Below are 13,198 nucleotides of genomic sequence, written 5' to 3' on the forward strand. Positions count from 1 at the left end.
AAGGTATAGGTAAATACGTCTAAAAAATACTGAATACGCATAGATAATTTACAAAAAAATATTATTCTTTGAGAGTATCATAACCTACTTAAACTAATTGGTATTGAACTCATTTTAAACTATTACTAAAAGTGTATCGAAGTGTTTTAATCGAATAATTAAAAGAAGAAATGGTTTATCAGGCGTACATTTAAATCTAAATTAAAAATAACTAAAACTACATTCTAGGAAATTTTGGACCAATAGAATGAACACTATGAAATTCTCATAGAACTTAATTTACATTCCAATTGTTAAAAATACAGTCTTGGGAATAAGTTTTTAAAACAAAACTAAATAACGTAATACTGCGCGTTGAATTCTCTTCGCAGTGTAAATATGATAACGAGGAGTAATAAATAAATAGGTACATACTTATGCTAATAAATAAAATCATTTGTGAGTTCACAGGAAATTCAATGGCTCATTGTCTAATTAGCTAGGTATAATAGGTAAGTATCTATTTTTATCATCTTTAACCGTACGAGATCGTGTATCCTAAATTCAACATCAACGTATCTTTCAACGCAGGCTGGAGTTGCTTTTCCATGTATTTAGTCAACAAAGATCGTATTCCGCGTAGAAATATATCCTCCATTTCTTGGCCGATATCTTCATTGGAAGGATTTCTTGCTTCAGGTCCATCGCTGTAATGATTACCAGCTACCGACCTTTTTTGATCTTGCATTTCAACCGGTTGACAATTGTAAGCGTGAATGCTGATGAAATTAGGATCAACGAAAGTGGCCGATGTTTTGATACCAACTGCTCCTGTCTTGACCGGTTGTGGAATAGCGATGAAGCCTAATCCGGCCTGCCTTAAACGTAAAGTCATGTTACATTTATCGGTGACTGATTCCAAAGGATTTCCGTATTTCATTAGTTCGTCGTTCAGCAGTTTAACTGCGGCTGTTACTATCAGGTCTTTGAATATCAATTTGGCTTGTAGAATTTTCGTATTTGGATCGAATCGACATTTTTCGACTTTTGCCCAGTGTGCACTGCCGGGAACTTTGACTCGCATATCGGTAACATACATGTCGACTGGTACTGTTTTTAAAGGTTGATGCAAAGCGTAACCAGTCAAATCAATCATTGGTAGGTTCGCAGTACCCAAGCGGTTCGTTGATATTGCTCCTAGCGCCGTTTCTAATCTAGCTAGGCATAAGTCTCCGGTTGATGGTTGAATGGACACCACTCGAGATTCTGATTTGATCAAACGAAAGGAGAACAATGATAGAAAAATGGGTTTATTGAAAGTATAGGTAGATAGATTGAAATTTTTATTACAAACCTTCAGTGGGCGATGGTTCATTGGTATCTTCTGCTGGTGTGGTTGGAAAAGTATCATTTATTGCCTTTGGTGAAACATCCGGTAACGTCATTGCTAACAAAAACATCCAAACTTTCATCGCCATTTCACTGTAAATCAAATTCAAATATCATAGAAAATTAAAATCGAACGGATTAAAAAAAAATTAGGAAAATGAAAAGTGTCTAGTTTAAACCCAAACCAGCACTTTTCAAAATTAACACAAACTTCAATTTTGAATCTTTAAAACAAATAATATTCGTTCAATTAAGTACGGCTCAGCTCATTCACAAGCAAATTTTTTTGGGAGTAAAAATATCTGGAGACAGGATGAAAGAAATACAACATCATGGAGAAATAGGTACTTAACATTAAAATCGAATTCAAAAAGCAGTCATTACAGGTTTTCAAAAGTTGAAAGTTGGAATTTTCAATTCAAATTTCAAAATGGCACTGCAAGTGGCCAAGTGCGAGCTCCTACGGCTTTAAAATTAACCACCCAACATAAAATACGTGACATAAATCAGTCCATTCAATGTTCAATTGTTTATCAACATTAAGGAGTCATTGTTTTATTATTCCCCGTTTTGCCTTTAATGTGTGACATAGGCAATCTATCTCAAATGTTCCATAAATTAGATTGCCTATCTTACTTTTCGAAGGCGTTGCGCACTGAAGATTTTGAATTTTGAAATCTTACAATCTTCAAGAACAATAGTCTACGGACTTCTTTTATTTCATTTTTTTTCTGTGGAAATAATTGTCGAACGCCACAAATAAGACATCTAAAATAAGATTATCTAAATAGCTGAAGTTATTGATACGTGTGGTCTAATTTCGGAACACCAAGTCCGGAACACCAACGACTAGGTATCTGTACCAATCATTCAATCGCAGCAATCCTACTTAAGGAACTTGGCGAAAGATTTTTTTTTAAATACAATATTTTTAATAGATAGCTGGCTGGTCAATAGTACAAATAGGTCAATTTATTACATTATTTTGATATTTTTTCAACTCATTTTCGATAGAATGGGGAACTTCACTGACAAAAATACTCAAACACAAAGAATAAGCAAGTCGTGTGTTCAAAATTCCTACTTAGGTACAGTGAGTCTCTATGGAAATGAAATAAACAAGCTTAATATTCCCATCATTCTATGGCTTTCTGTCGATTTATTCCTACAGTTAATTTGAAACAAAGTTAGATCGCAAGTATCTAGAGAGGTAAGACTTTATATAACCTGATAAATTTATTTATAAAACTAAACATAGACTTGGTACACGTGCGAGGCTATAAAGGTACCTACTTTCTTATTTTTTAATTTAACACTTATTAAAGATGATTATTAAACCGATTTGCATGATTTAAAAAAAAAAACTCAAAGTGAAAATAATAAGTAATTAAAAGTTATTAATAGCGTTAATATCATAATTTCACTCTAGACTGAACAAGATTCGTCTGTTATTAATAAACGTATGCACGTTGTGATGAATAATAATGATGAATTTTATTTTTTTATGTAAGCACTTATCTTATAAGAATATTATCTACCTAAATGAGTAGACTAAGTAATTGGTCTAAACCTCTTCAATCAGTTACCAACAAGAACGAAAATCAAACATCAATTGACCAAAATCTGCATAATTTTAAAAAAATTTTAAATTGGTAATTTATCATTTTGCTTTCATATTTTGAGTGCTTAAATAATGATAAAAGTAAATAAATAAAAAGTGCCTACGTAGGTACCTATTTTGATTTTTAAAATTTTACATTTGAGCACTTAATACAAACTATATACCATTCAAATAAGTCCATTTGTCACACACACCGGTTGTAAATTTTCTTTCACAATTAATTAATCACGAATAAACAATTTGGTAATTTTTTCTAGCAAAATCCACAATATTAGGTAGGTACATTAGGCAACTGCTTTCAATAAAATAACGTTAAGTAAATTGACACTGTAGAAATATTCACCTGTTCCTTTTGATTAAACACACTTACTAAATTCAATGATAAATCACTTCATTAAATTTTTCCCACAACTCAACGTAGTCGTAAAATAGGACCGAAAATAAAATTTAAAAAATACACAACGTATATAAAATTCAACTCACCCACAATATCGGAATTACTTCGCGGAAGTTATCACGTAGAAATCACTTCAACATGCGGTGCAAAAAATCCAAGTACAATACCACTGGCTATAGTTATAATACTGATGAATTGCAAGTGGCGAATATATGAAAGTACTATCTTCAAAAAGACAGAATAGATTGTTACAAAGCATGTGCACTGTGCCGTAGCATCTAGTGAAATTATATCTTCGGTCACGCTATTTTGAACACATCCTAATGCTTTAATAATAATTTCAACAGTGGCATGCACAAAGTACACGAGTCTGGAAAAATTTTGATACTGAAAGGATCGAGATTTCGATGACAATAAATATGATGTATTTTTGCATATGTACATAGGTACTTTTAATTTACTCGTATTCTATGCAATTTTCAACTGCAGTTGAACTGCTGCGAATACTAGGTAACTCACAATGTAGGTACTGTGTGTATCTCTCCCCAGTCTATTGGTGATGTGAAAGTGAAAATTTTTTAGATTCGTGCGTACACTTTTGCCTATCATATTTTTTAAAAGGGGAGGTTGTTTTCATTTTAGTAAAAAAGTGAGCACCCAAAATAATTCTTCGACAGATAAAACCTTTTTTTTTTTTTTTTTTCAAAAATGAGAACAAAATAATTTGTAAAAAAAATTATTTTAATGAAATTTGCTTTAAATAGATACTATTAATTACCTAATTTATTAGCGACCATCTCCGAACTACATTTTATAGAAACATATCCTGATACACTTTTACCTATATAATACCAGCACATAGTCAGGCTAGTTATTTATTTCCTTCATAACATATCCACACCTTGAGTGCATTACTCTCTCTCATCCAGTTAGAATATTGCTAGGTCTGTCTAGTATACCACGTATGAAATTATCTGTACATATTTTGGTCATATTTTAGGTAAAACAAAATTATAATAATGAATGTCACTAGCGAACACAATGTACCCATATAAACTGGGTCGTTCATTACATGCATCATAAGATAGCGGTCATCGGTTATTTTGCGTACTGTAGTTTTACTTTTTGTGAGAAAAAGAACGCACCATTCTTAGACAATTTCTATGAAGTAATCATCTGTTGTGCAATTTTTTCCTATAGGTAGTCCAATTGGACGAGTTCCACTTCCTTTCTGATATGGGTACCTACTGTATATTTATTTATGGACGAATGTATTTCCAGTTACTTGCCATTCAATTTGAATAAACTCGCGTGAAATTCACCTATAGGTACTTGGACTTGCCGGTGAATTTTTATTTTTATTTTTACGGATGTTTGCGGGTCAAATATAAATTCAAGTAGGTATGCTGGTAATTTTCTTGTCACTGGTTTGATAAGAGGCACTTATGTATTTACTCTTCAATTTATCGTTCAATTAGCTTCTGTTCTGGAACATATCTAGGTGATTCCGCGTTCAAAGTGATGATTTTAGAGCATTTTTACAGGTAGAATTACTTGTACATAGGTACCTACCTACGTAGTAACTACATACTTGAATTGAAAAAGTGCCCATCTTGCGTATGCGTATCACACGCGTGCTTACTCAATGCCTCCTTACTTATTTCGTTAAGGTATATTTTGATGAATGTAAAATGATATAAATAGCTTATTACTCGAGTTGCTGGTGTAATTAAGTTGCCGATAAGGAGAGTAATATACTATCGTGTGTGACTGTAACTAACTAAGTATGCAATAATCGTATCATCTCGAACGTTATGCTTCCTCACATTAAAACAATGACGACAAAGAATTACCATCAGTTAAAGTTGACGATTTACTAAAAATTATAACGACATTGGTTTTTATTTTTTAGAAAGTGAAAAAATGCACTTTATTTCTCACTGAGTACCTACCTAATTGGAATGAATTTACAATCACGCCTCAAATGTCATTGAGGCTGCTTCAATTTTGATGTTTAAAAAAAAATCAACAAAAAACTTTGTAAATTTTTCCAAACTTTGGCCAATTTCTATTGTCAAAAATACTTCTTGTTTGTTTGGTTTTTTTCGAAGTGAATTCGCTCCTTCCATTTAAAAATGGGCAACATGTCCATCTGAAGCTTTTTTCTAATATCTCTATAAGTATAGGTAACAGGTAGATATACAAATCTGAAACACAGACGTTTACCTACTCGACAAACAGCCTTCGAATAAATTGTAAATTTTGGAAAAATATTTAAATAAAATCATCGAGATTCTGAAAATATTAAGGCAATTTCGCTGATCAAAAACCTGCATTTTTCCATTTAAAGAATAATTTGTATTATTTTTAGTAGGTACTTCCCAAAATAACGTTTTACATTTTTTTTTTTTAAATAATTTATTCTCAAATTTTTAAATTTTTGTCTGTTTTAGAAAATGAATAACATCACACCAAAACTTTCAACATCGCGTCGTAACCCGACAAAAACAACTTTCAAACCACTCCAAGATCTCAAATTCGCCTTCACTCAGCAAAGTCACGCGACAAGCGTTAAAGGCCAAGTCTCGAACGAATTACCAGTCATAAAAACTGACTCGACAAAAAAACGCGATCTTCGAACGCAAACATTAAGTTACACCGATGTGATCGACCGAACATTGAAAATAAACTTAAAAATAGCTCAAATTCACGACGAAGTCTCATTAATCGATTTAAAAATCCTCGAGAGTTCAAACAAATTCCAAAATTCCAACTCGCAGCACGACAAGTTCGCCAAATCATTCGAGGATTTCCTCACCAAACAATACGAGACGGTGAGTGACTCTTTGATTGAGCTGGAAAAAACTGAAAATCAATCCGCGCAATTGAAACAAGAATTACAAAACCTTCGTCGTCAAATTACAGAAAAATCGTTGAAAATCTACGAATTGGAAGATATTTGGAGAAAATATTCAACAAGTCGTAATTTTCTTCGACATTTATCTCGTTTGTTGAGTAATGATAAATCATATACTGGTAAATTTGAAAACCCGAATGAATCTAACGCGTCTCAGATAGACGAATTGTTAGAGATTTTCAAAAATATCGGTCCAACGGATGAAAAATTTGATGACAATAACTTCAAACATGTCACAGCTGAGAAAATGTTGCAATTTTTATCGAAATTGAAACAACAAAATTTGAAAATTTTACGTTACAAGTTGCATTATGAAAAATTCAAGAATATTTTCCACTGTGCCAATGAATTCTTGGAGAATAATTTCAGGGCGAATTTTAACGAAATTGAAAAAAATAGCCGTATTTCGAGAGAAAAATCTCAAAAAGTTGTTGTAGAATTGGTCATGAAGGAAAAACAATTGGAGAATTTGAAGAGGAATATTCACATGATGCAACGAAATCCCTCGTTACATAATTTCATTGAACAACTTTATGAAAAATGTGTCAAAATGCCGGCTTTGGAAAAATCTCATTTGGAAATGGTTAAGCATATCGAGAATTATTGTCATTTGTTGCTATGTACGCTCAATTCTTTCGATCATGTAACTATACAAAAAGCTATACAACTGACAAAAGTATGATGTATGAAATGAATGAATTGTTTTTGTTAACACATATTAAATACCAACATAAAATGTAGGCTGCTACTATGTATGTACATAGGTATAGAGATTATAGAGTAGAGATTTTTTAAAATAAAAATTAAGTAGGTAGATATTTTTTAGCCGATTTAGTTCATCGAAAAGTCCCTTCAAGATCTTCAAAATTCTCGTAGGTACCTAATCAGTATTCATCCACTTTCAACTATTTTGAAATATGTAGGTAGATGAATTCGATAAATTTCATCTTAGTAATCTTACCCCTTCAATTTACGATGTTGGCAAACCAATATGCAATCGTGTAGGATAAGTTGTTCATTTGTCATTACGGAACTCTGTTCAGAGTGGCCGTGGAAAGAGTAATCACTAATCAAACTGAAATTTTGGTGATCGGAAAAACATAAATATGTTTCATCACTGGAGTCGGAAAAAAATTCAATTCCTCGAGTAATTTTAATATTCAAAATATAGCGTAAAATATTACACTTGAAACAAAACACAATGTAGGTAGTAGGTACCTAATAATAACTTAACAACATATAAAATATCTTCTGTGTTCAACACCGTATAAAAATAAAATTTTCAAATGAAGTATCTGCGTTCGAAAACAATGGACCCGCATTGTTGGAACGTAGAATTCGAGAAACAGATCAGAATAAAATATCAAAATGCATATTTTTATGACTAATTGAAAGGTAAAAATAACTAAAAACTAAACATATAATTTCACGACGATATTTCTTTCGGAAAACCACAATATTGAATGTACCAGATAAAACGGATCAAAAACAAAATTAAAATTAGGAATAAAAAGCGTAGGAGTTACATTTGTACTAAAATGACACGATGTGCAATAGAATGCTATGTGGTTACTGACTGGGTTATTCTAATCGTGATTAATTTTCCATATCTTCTTCTTCTTCATCAAAACCAAAACAATTTTGGACGTCAGTGCTCGAGTCGACAGAATTTTTTACTACTTTAATCGTAGTTTTACCTTCGTGTGTTTCTTCCGGCTCTGTGAAAAAAAAATCAGCAAATTAATTTGAAATATTGTATAACTTGATATCGCATTCGTATTAGTAAGCCATTACCGTAATCAGAAGTAATGTATTGACTAGCATTGGCGCTATCGATGCTCAAACTACCATTGAAATCTCCCTCGGACACTACAGCTACCGCCTGTTCACCATCTCCTCCTTGTAATTGAATAACTTCTAACACAACGTAGTGCTGCCCATCGGCTCCTTCGATGAGCTGATTTCCTAATTCGTTCTTTAATAATTTGGCATCACTTTCGATAAATTCATCTTTCATGATGATATCTTCTTCACTCGAGACGATTTTCAATTCTTCTCCATTTACGACTTGAATTTTCTTTTGACGACCCACTTTAAGCGCGTTTGCAGTGTGAATGGCTTCGGAGTCTGGATCATGCATGCACATGTGACGAATCAGATTACCCTTGTGACGGAAAGCGCGTTTACATTCGGGACATTCGTGAGTTTTCTCTTTAGGTGGCGGAGGAACGTAACTGGGATCGTGGTACAAGTTAACGTGACGTTTTAGAAGTTGTTTTTGTCTAAAACACTATAAACATTGAATTTTAAATAAAAATATTTCAATATGGTATTTTAAAAAATGTAAATTCTTTTCGAAAGACTGGAACTAACTTGATCACATAATGAACAACGGAATGGTTTTTGATCCGTATGAATTAACATGTGTGATTCTAGATGTCTATGAGATACCGAAGCGTAAGGACATAGGTCACATTTCCAGCATTTTTCTCCGTCGTGGCTTTTATTGTGCATCTGAAACAGGTAATATGCGGAGGTGAAATTTATTTCATCACAGAAAAATCATTTTATTACTAAAAAATTTGATTTTCTAGGCGAATGTCGGTTTTAAAGTATGTACTTTGGTTCGAACTTCGAACCGAATGCTAGAAACTGCACTCACTTTAAAAGTATATCTATCGGGGAAATTCTTCCCGCATCTACGGCAGTTAAATAGGCGATCAGAAGTGTGTAATTTCTGAACATGAATACGTAAATCCGTTTTACGGCCGCAAGTGGCTGGACATAAATCGCATTTGAACACAGGCTTATCACTATCGTCTGTAAGATTCCAGAATACGTTTAAAATTGAACCATATGAAATAATTTTTTTTTTGCTAAAAATGAGTAATTTACCGCTATGAATCAATCTATGAGCTTTAAGACTATTGGACTGAGTAAATCTTGAGTGACAAATGTCACATTCGTAGGGTCGTTCCCCGGTGTGAATACGTAAATGGCGTTTCAATTTAAATGAATCCGGACTAGCGTACGTACAATGTTGACACTGAAAATAATCAATTTCACCAAATTAGTTTCTACATGAAAATAGAAAGAAACAACAAAATTTCTGAATAACAGAATGTGATTTGAGATATTTAAAAATCATCACCTGATAAGGGCGTTCTCCTGTATGACATCTCATATGATTCCTCATTTTACTCAATTCAACGCTCGCGTAATCACAAATCGAACACTTATGTGGTTTTTCATGGGTATGCTTGTAACGAACGTGACGTACGAGTTCACCTAAAAAGAGAAAAAAAATTATAAAATGAGAATTTTCAAATTCGAATCAATTTATCCCTTTTTTTAAAACCTTTTCCATGATAAAAAATACTAACCAGACGTTGTAAAAGCGCTGCTGCAATATTTACATTGATGAGGTTTGGTACCCGTATGCGTATTTACGTGATTTTGTAACGAAGCCATAGTTTTAAATCCACGATCGCACACGCTACATTTATGCGGCCGCTCTTCAGAATGAGATTTCATGTGTCTGGACAAAAGATACCTTCAAAAGGGAAAAAAATCATTTTAAAAAAATGTTTGCAATTCGAAATTTATCGAAGGAATAGATAGGAATACTTTTTCGGGCTGGTATAGTCACAATAATTACACATATGGGCTTGTGATACGCTTTGAGATTTTTTAGTGACTATTTTCATGATCTTCGATTTATCGTCTTCGTCAGCAGAATCCTAGAAGTAAAATCGAACATTTTATAAATCGAATTACCGCCGATGCGACCTTCTTTTTTTGGTAAACTTACTACAGTGCCGCTGGCTGAAGGATCTTCGGCGTCATCAAAATCATAAACCGTTATGTCTTGGTCGTCGCCTTCCTCCACTTCTTCTTTCTCCTTTTCACCCTCGTCTGGTTGTTGAACTATTAAAACATAGCTCACTTCTCCAGGATTCGTTTCAGTCGGTACAATGGTAACTGTTTGGAAAGTTTCTTCTCCCGAAATAATATGACTTGTCATTTCGTTCAATTTACTCACCATCTGAAAACATGCGCCACTTATAGATGTATTTGAACAAGGTTTAAATAAATAGTAAAAATGTAAAATTTTAAAATAAGTTTGCTATACTTTATTTTCATCACTAGTGATATCCTTCTGACTAGAGTTTTTCTGACTTTCAATAGCTACTGTTCCTGCGGTCTGATCTTCTTTGTCGTCTAAACATCCATACATTGAAATGAATTAATATCGGAAGTTGAATTCGAGGCATAACATATTTCATCTTACGAACCGCTGACGACGGTTACAACTTGCGCATTCACAGCATCGGTTTGATAAAAGTATTCTCCAGTGTCTGTCACAAAGAATGTATTTCCTTCATTGCCAACGTTGGGCTGCGGCTCGACATCTGTAAACGAGCAGATATATCATGTGAATCATGATGTGAGAAACACATAATCCGAAGAGATCAACCTACCAGCCTGGGTGGATTCCGTCTGAATAGTTTGAATTTCTTTATTGAAAGTTTGCAGATAGTTTTGTATATCTGTGATGCTTTCATGTGAGCCATCACCATCAGGAACCAAAACTTCAACTTTGATGGTTTGATCGCCCACAGCGACTACGTTTTCTGTGGCTGAGAGACAGAAGAAAACCAATCGTGAGTGAAAATTTTACGAAGGGTACATGATGAATAACAGATTTATACACACCATTATCAACGTCGTTATCATTCATGTTCGAAAGAACGATAAATTAATCTGTAACAATAAAACATAGCATAAATCCACCAAATCAAGTATAATGAAAGGTAAATCTAAAGTAATATAGGTAAATCATTATGCAAACATAGGGAAGCAGTGTAGTTTCTTTCAAGAGGGTGTGTTTGAAGGGGGTGATATCCAATTCAAGCTCAATCAATCAATTTTTTTCTCTTCCTTAGTTTACTTTAATGATGAGTCGAATCAATTATATAAGACAATTTTAGATTATCAGTCGAATAGTTTCTAGGAACGAGATAACACTAACATAAACCCACCATCTTGCTTTGAAGAGCTTTGGTTTTCAAGAATGACGTGTTTGTTCGTAGATTGAAGGCGGACATAACTGAAACTTAGGCCGCTCAAATTTGATATTAATTAAAGAAATAACTTGAGGATTTCTTGTCGAATAAATAAAATGTAAACAGTAGCAAAAATTTTCCAAATTAAAACAATTTATACGCCGTCTATCGGTTAGAAATTTAAATGTTACTTGCAATATTCAACATAGGTGGCATTAAAGGCAAAATGTTCAACTAAAAACACTACTAGCGCTGACCCACTTACAGATAAATTGGCTTGAAAAAGATGCAGTACTTACTTAAAATCAAATTAGTATACAATGAAATACTAATTAATGAATGCAAAGTAAAATATATTATAATAAAATGTAATAAACCTCACAAAGTAATGCAAACATTGCAAACTGTAAATTGCAAGGCCATTTTGGAAATACATCGAAATCGTCGTTGCCACTTCTGGTAGCGTTTGTTTCTCTTTCAAATTTCAACATATTTTCATTTTCGTTCAATTTACTTTCATTTTGCTTCTTCAGATCACTTTCAGATCCATAAAAAGAAAAAATTGAGTAATTTACCTATAATATTGTGAACAAATGCTTTAAAGTTGCTACAATTTTCAAAATCAATTTTTCCACCTGAAAATCAGGAGAATTTTTGTTTTCTCATAATGCTACACTTTGTTCTCGAAAATTGGGGTTAAGTTTAGCAGTTGTTGAGAATTATTTCATTCAATGTGGAGCAATAAACGCGCGCATTTAAATTTCAATTTTCAAATTCAAATTTCAAAATTTCAAAATTTTACGGAATTTTACTAACGACGTAACGACTCGGCTAGCGTATTATTAAAATTTGAAAATTTTGTTTCTTTTCATCTTTATTTTGTAACAAATAATTAATTAGTATTGTATTGGTTAGGAGTTTGGAGGTTTGGAGTTTGGAATGGACAGTTCGTGAATAAAGATTGGAGTATTGGAGAAGTACAAAAAGTAGAAGAAAAAAAAAACGAAAAAGCACTGTATTGTATTTCATTTTCATTAAATTCAACTGTCCATTCAATTCATACTATAAGTATAAGTATTCTTCAAGTTTACTCAATGTCAATAAATTCAGAAATATATCAACCTGGAAAGTTGAGTCAAGGAAAACCAAAAAATTTTTAAAAATACCTATGTACTTCTATTTTCAGTTTGAAAAAATGGTATTCTTCATTTTTCACTTTATCCAACTACTTTCTAACAAGCATTTCAAATGCTTAGGTATACGTACCTAAAATATAAGGGGAAGGGAAGTGGAAGTCATCCTAGAAAGCATATTTTAAAATATGAGTTTTTGGCCTCCTATTAACTTTCTGAAAATTATATACGTACCTACTAAGCGTAAGCACTAAGCAAGCGCCAAACCACCAACACCAAGCACTCTGTGAAATAATCATAGTAAATAGCAGGTGTTTTTAAGAAATGTTTTATTTTTTTCGTCATTATTTTTTGAATTTGAAATTTTGAACCCAAGATACACTTTAGACGAGCAAGCTTTCAGGTACGGAACAGAACAAACTAGGTACACAATTGACAATGGTGTATTGATTTTCAGCCTGCTCTCGAAATTTTAGATCATGCTCGTTTGCTCCAAGTTAAACTTGAAATTACATTAATGCTTCCCTTCCCATGACCTTCTTCCTTCTTCAATTTGATCCCAGTTTTAAAATATTTAATATTGCCCTTTTTTCAAAAATTACGAGCAATTTTTTTTTATGAAAAATAAAAAACCAAAATGTTATCTATCCCATAAGAGTAATACAAGAAATATGAATTAAAATTGAAAATTTTGGA

At 32.7% G+C, this 13,198-nt stretch overlaps 3 protein-coding genes across 6 annotated transcripts; 1 reads left to right on the top strand and 2 right to left on the bottom strand.

The window, feature by feature from the left end:
* Positions 1 to 6: 6 nt before the first annotated feature.
* On the bottom strand, positions 7 to 3,753 carry LOC135831605 (uncharacterized). 3 transcript variants are annotated; one of them, XM_065344217.1, is made up of 3 exons: positions 3,473 to 3,753; positions 1,334 to 1,461; positions 7 to 1,245 (listed from the first exon to the last, which is right to left on the bottom strand). In XM_065344217.1, the coding sequence occupies exons 2-3, from the start codon at positions 1,455 to 1,457 to the stop codon at positions 515 to 517; spliced, it is 855 nt and encodes a 284-aa protein (XP_065200289.1). In that variant the 5' UTR covers positions 1,458 to 1,461; positions 3,473 to 3,753; the 3' UTR covers positions 7 to 514. The 3 variants fall into 3 exon arrangements, with proteins under 3 accessions (XP_065200289.1, XP_065200290.1, XP_065200291.1); XM_065344218.1 differs by lacking the exon at positions 3,473 to 3,753 and adding an exon at positions 3,333 to 3,472; XM_065344219.1 differs by lacking the exon at positions 3,473 to 3,753 and adding an exon at positions 1,753 to 1,810.
* A 2,089-nt stretch (positions 3,754 to 5,842) lies between these two features.
* On the top strand, positions 5,843 to 7,083 carry LOC135831607 (uncharacterized). Its single transcript, XM_065344222.1, has one exon. The coding sequence runs from the start codon at positions 5,843 to 5,845 to the stop codon at positions 6,983 to 6,985; it is 1,143 nt and encodes a 380-aa protein (XP_065200294.1). The 3' UTR covers positions 6,986 to 7,083.
* Positions 7,084 to 7,437: 354 nt separating this feature from the next.
* On the bottom strand, positions 7,438 to 11,808 carry LOC135831606 (transcriptional repressor CTCFL-like). 2 transcript variants are annotated; one of them, XM_065344220.1, is made up of 14 exons: positions 11,669 to 11,808; positions 11,020 to 11,067; positions 10,785 to 10,943; positions 10,599 to 10,715; positions 10,436 to 10,524; positions 10,115 to 10,348; positions 9,931 to 10,043; positions 9,687 to 9,856; positions 9,455 to 9,591; positions 9,199 to 9,349; positions 8,966 to 9,123; positions 8,677 to 8,817; positions 8,098 to 8,593; positions 7,438 to 8,021 (listed from the first exon to the last, which is right to left on the bottom strand). In XM_065344220.1, exons 2-14 carry the CDS (start codon positions 11,042 to 11,044, stop codon positions 7,900 to 7,902), a joined length of 2,112 nt encoding a protein of 703 aa, XP_065200292.1. In that variant the 5' UTR covers positions 11,045 to 11,067; positions 11,669 to 11,808; the 3' UTR covers positions 7,438 to 7,899. The 2 variants fall into 2 exon arrangements, with proteins under 2 accessions (XP_065200292.1, XP_065200293.1); XM_065344221.1 differs by lacking the exon at positions 11,669 to 11,808 and adding an exon at positions 11,346 to 11,499.
* Positions 11,809 to 13,198: the final 1,390 nt, after the last annotated feature.

This window comes from Planococcus citri, chromosome 1, assembly GCF_950023065.1.
Source record: "Planococcus citri chromosome 1, ihPlaCitr1.1, whole genome shotgun sequence".
Taxonomy (NCBI): Eukaryota; Metazoa; Arthropoda; class Insecta; order Hemiptera; family Pseudococcidae; genus Planococcus; species Planococcus citri.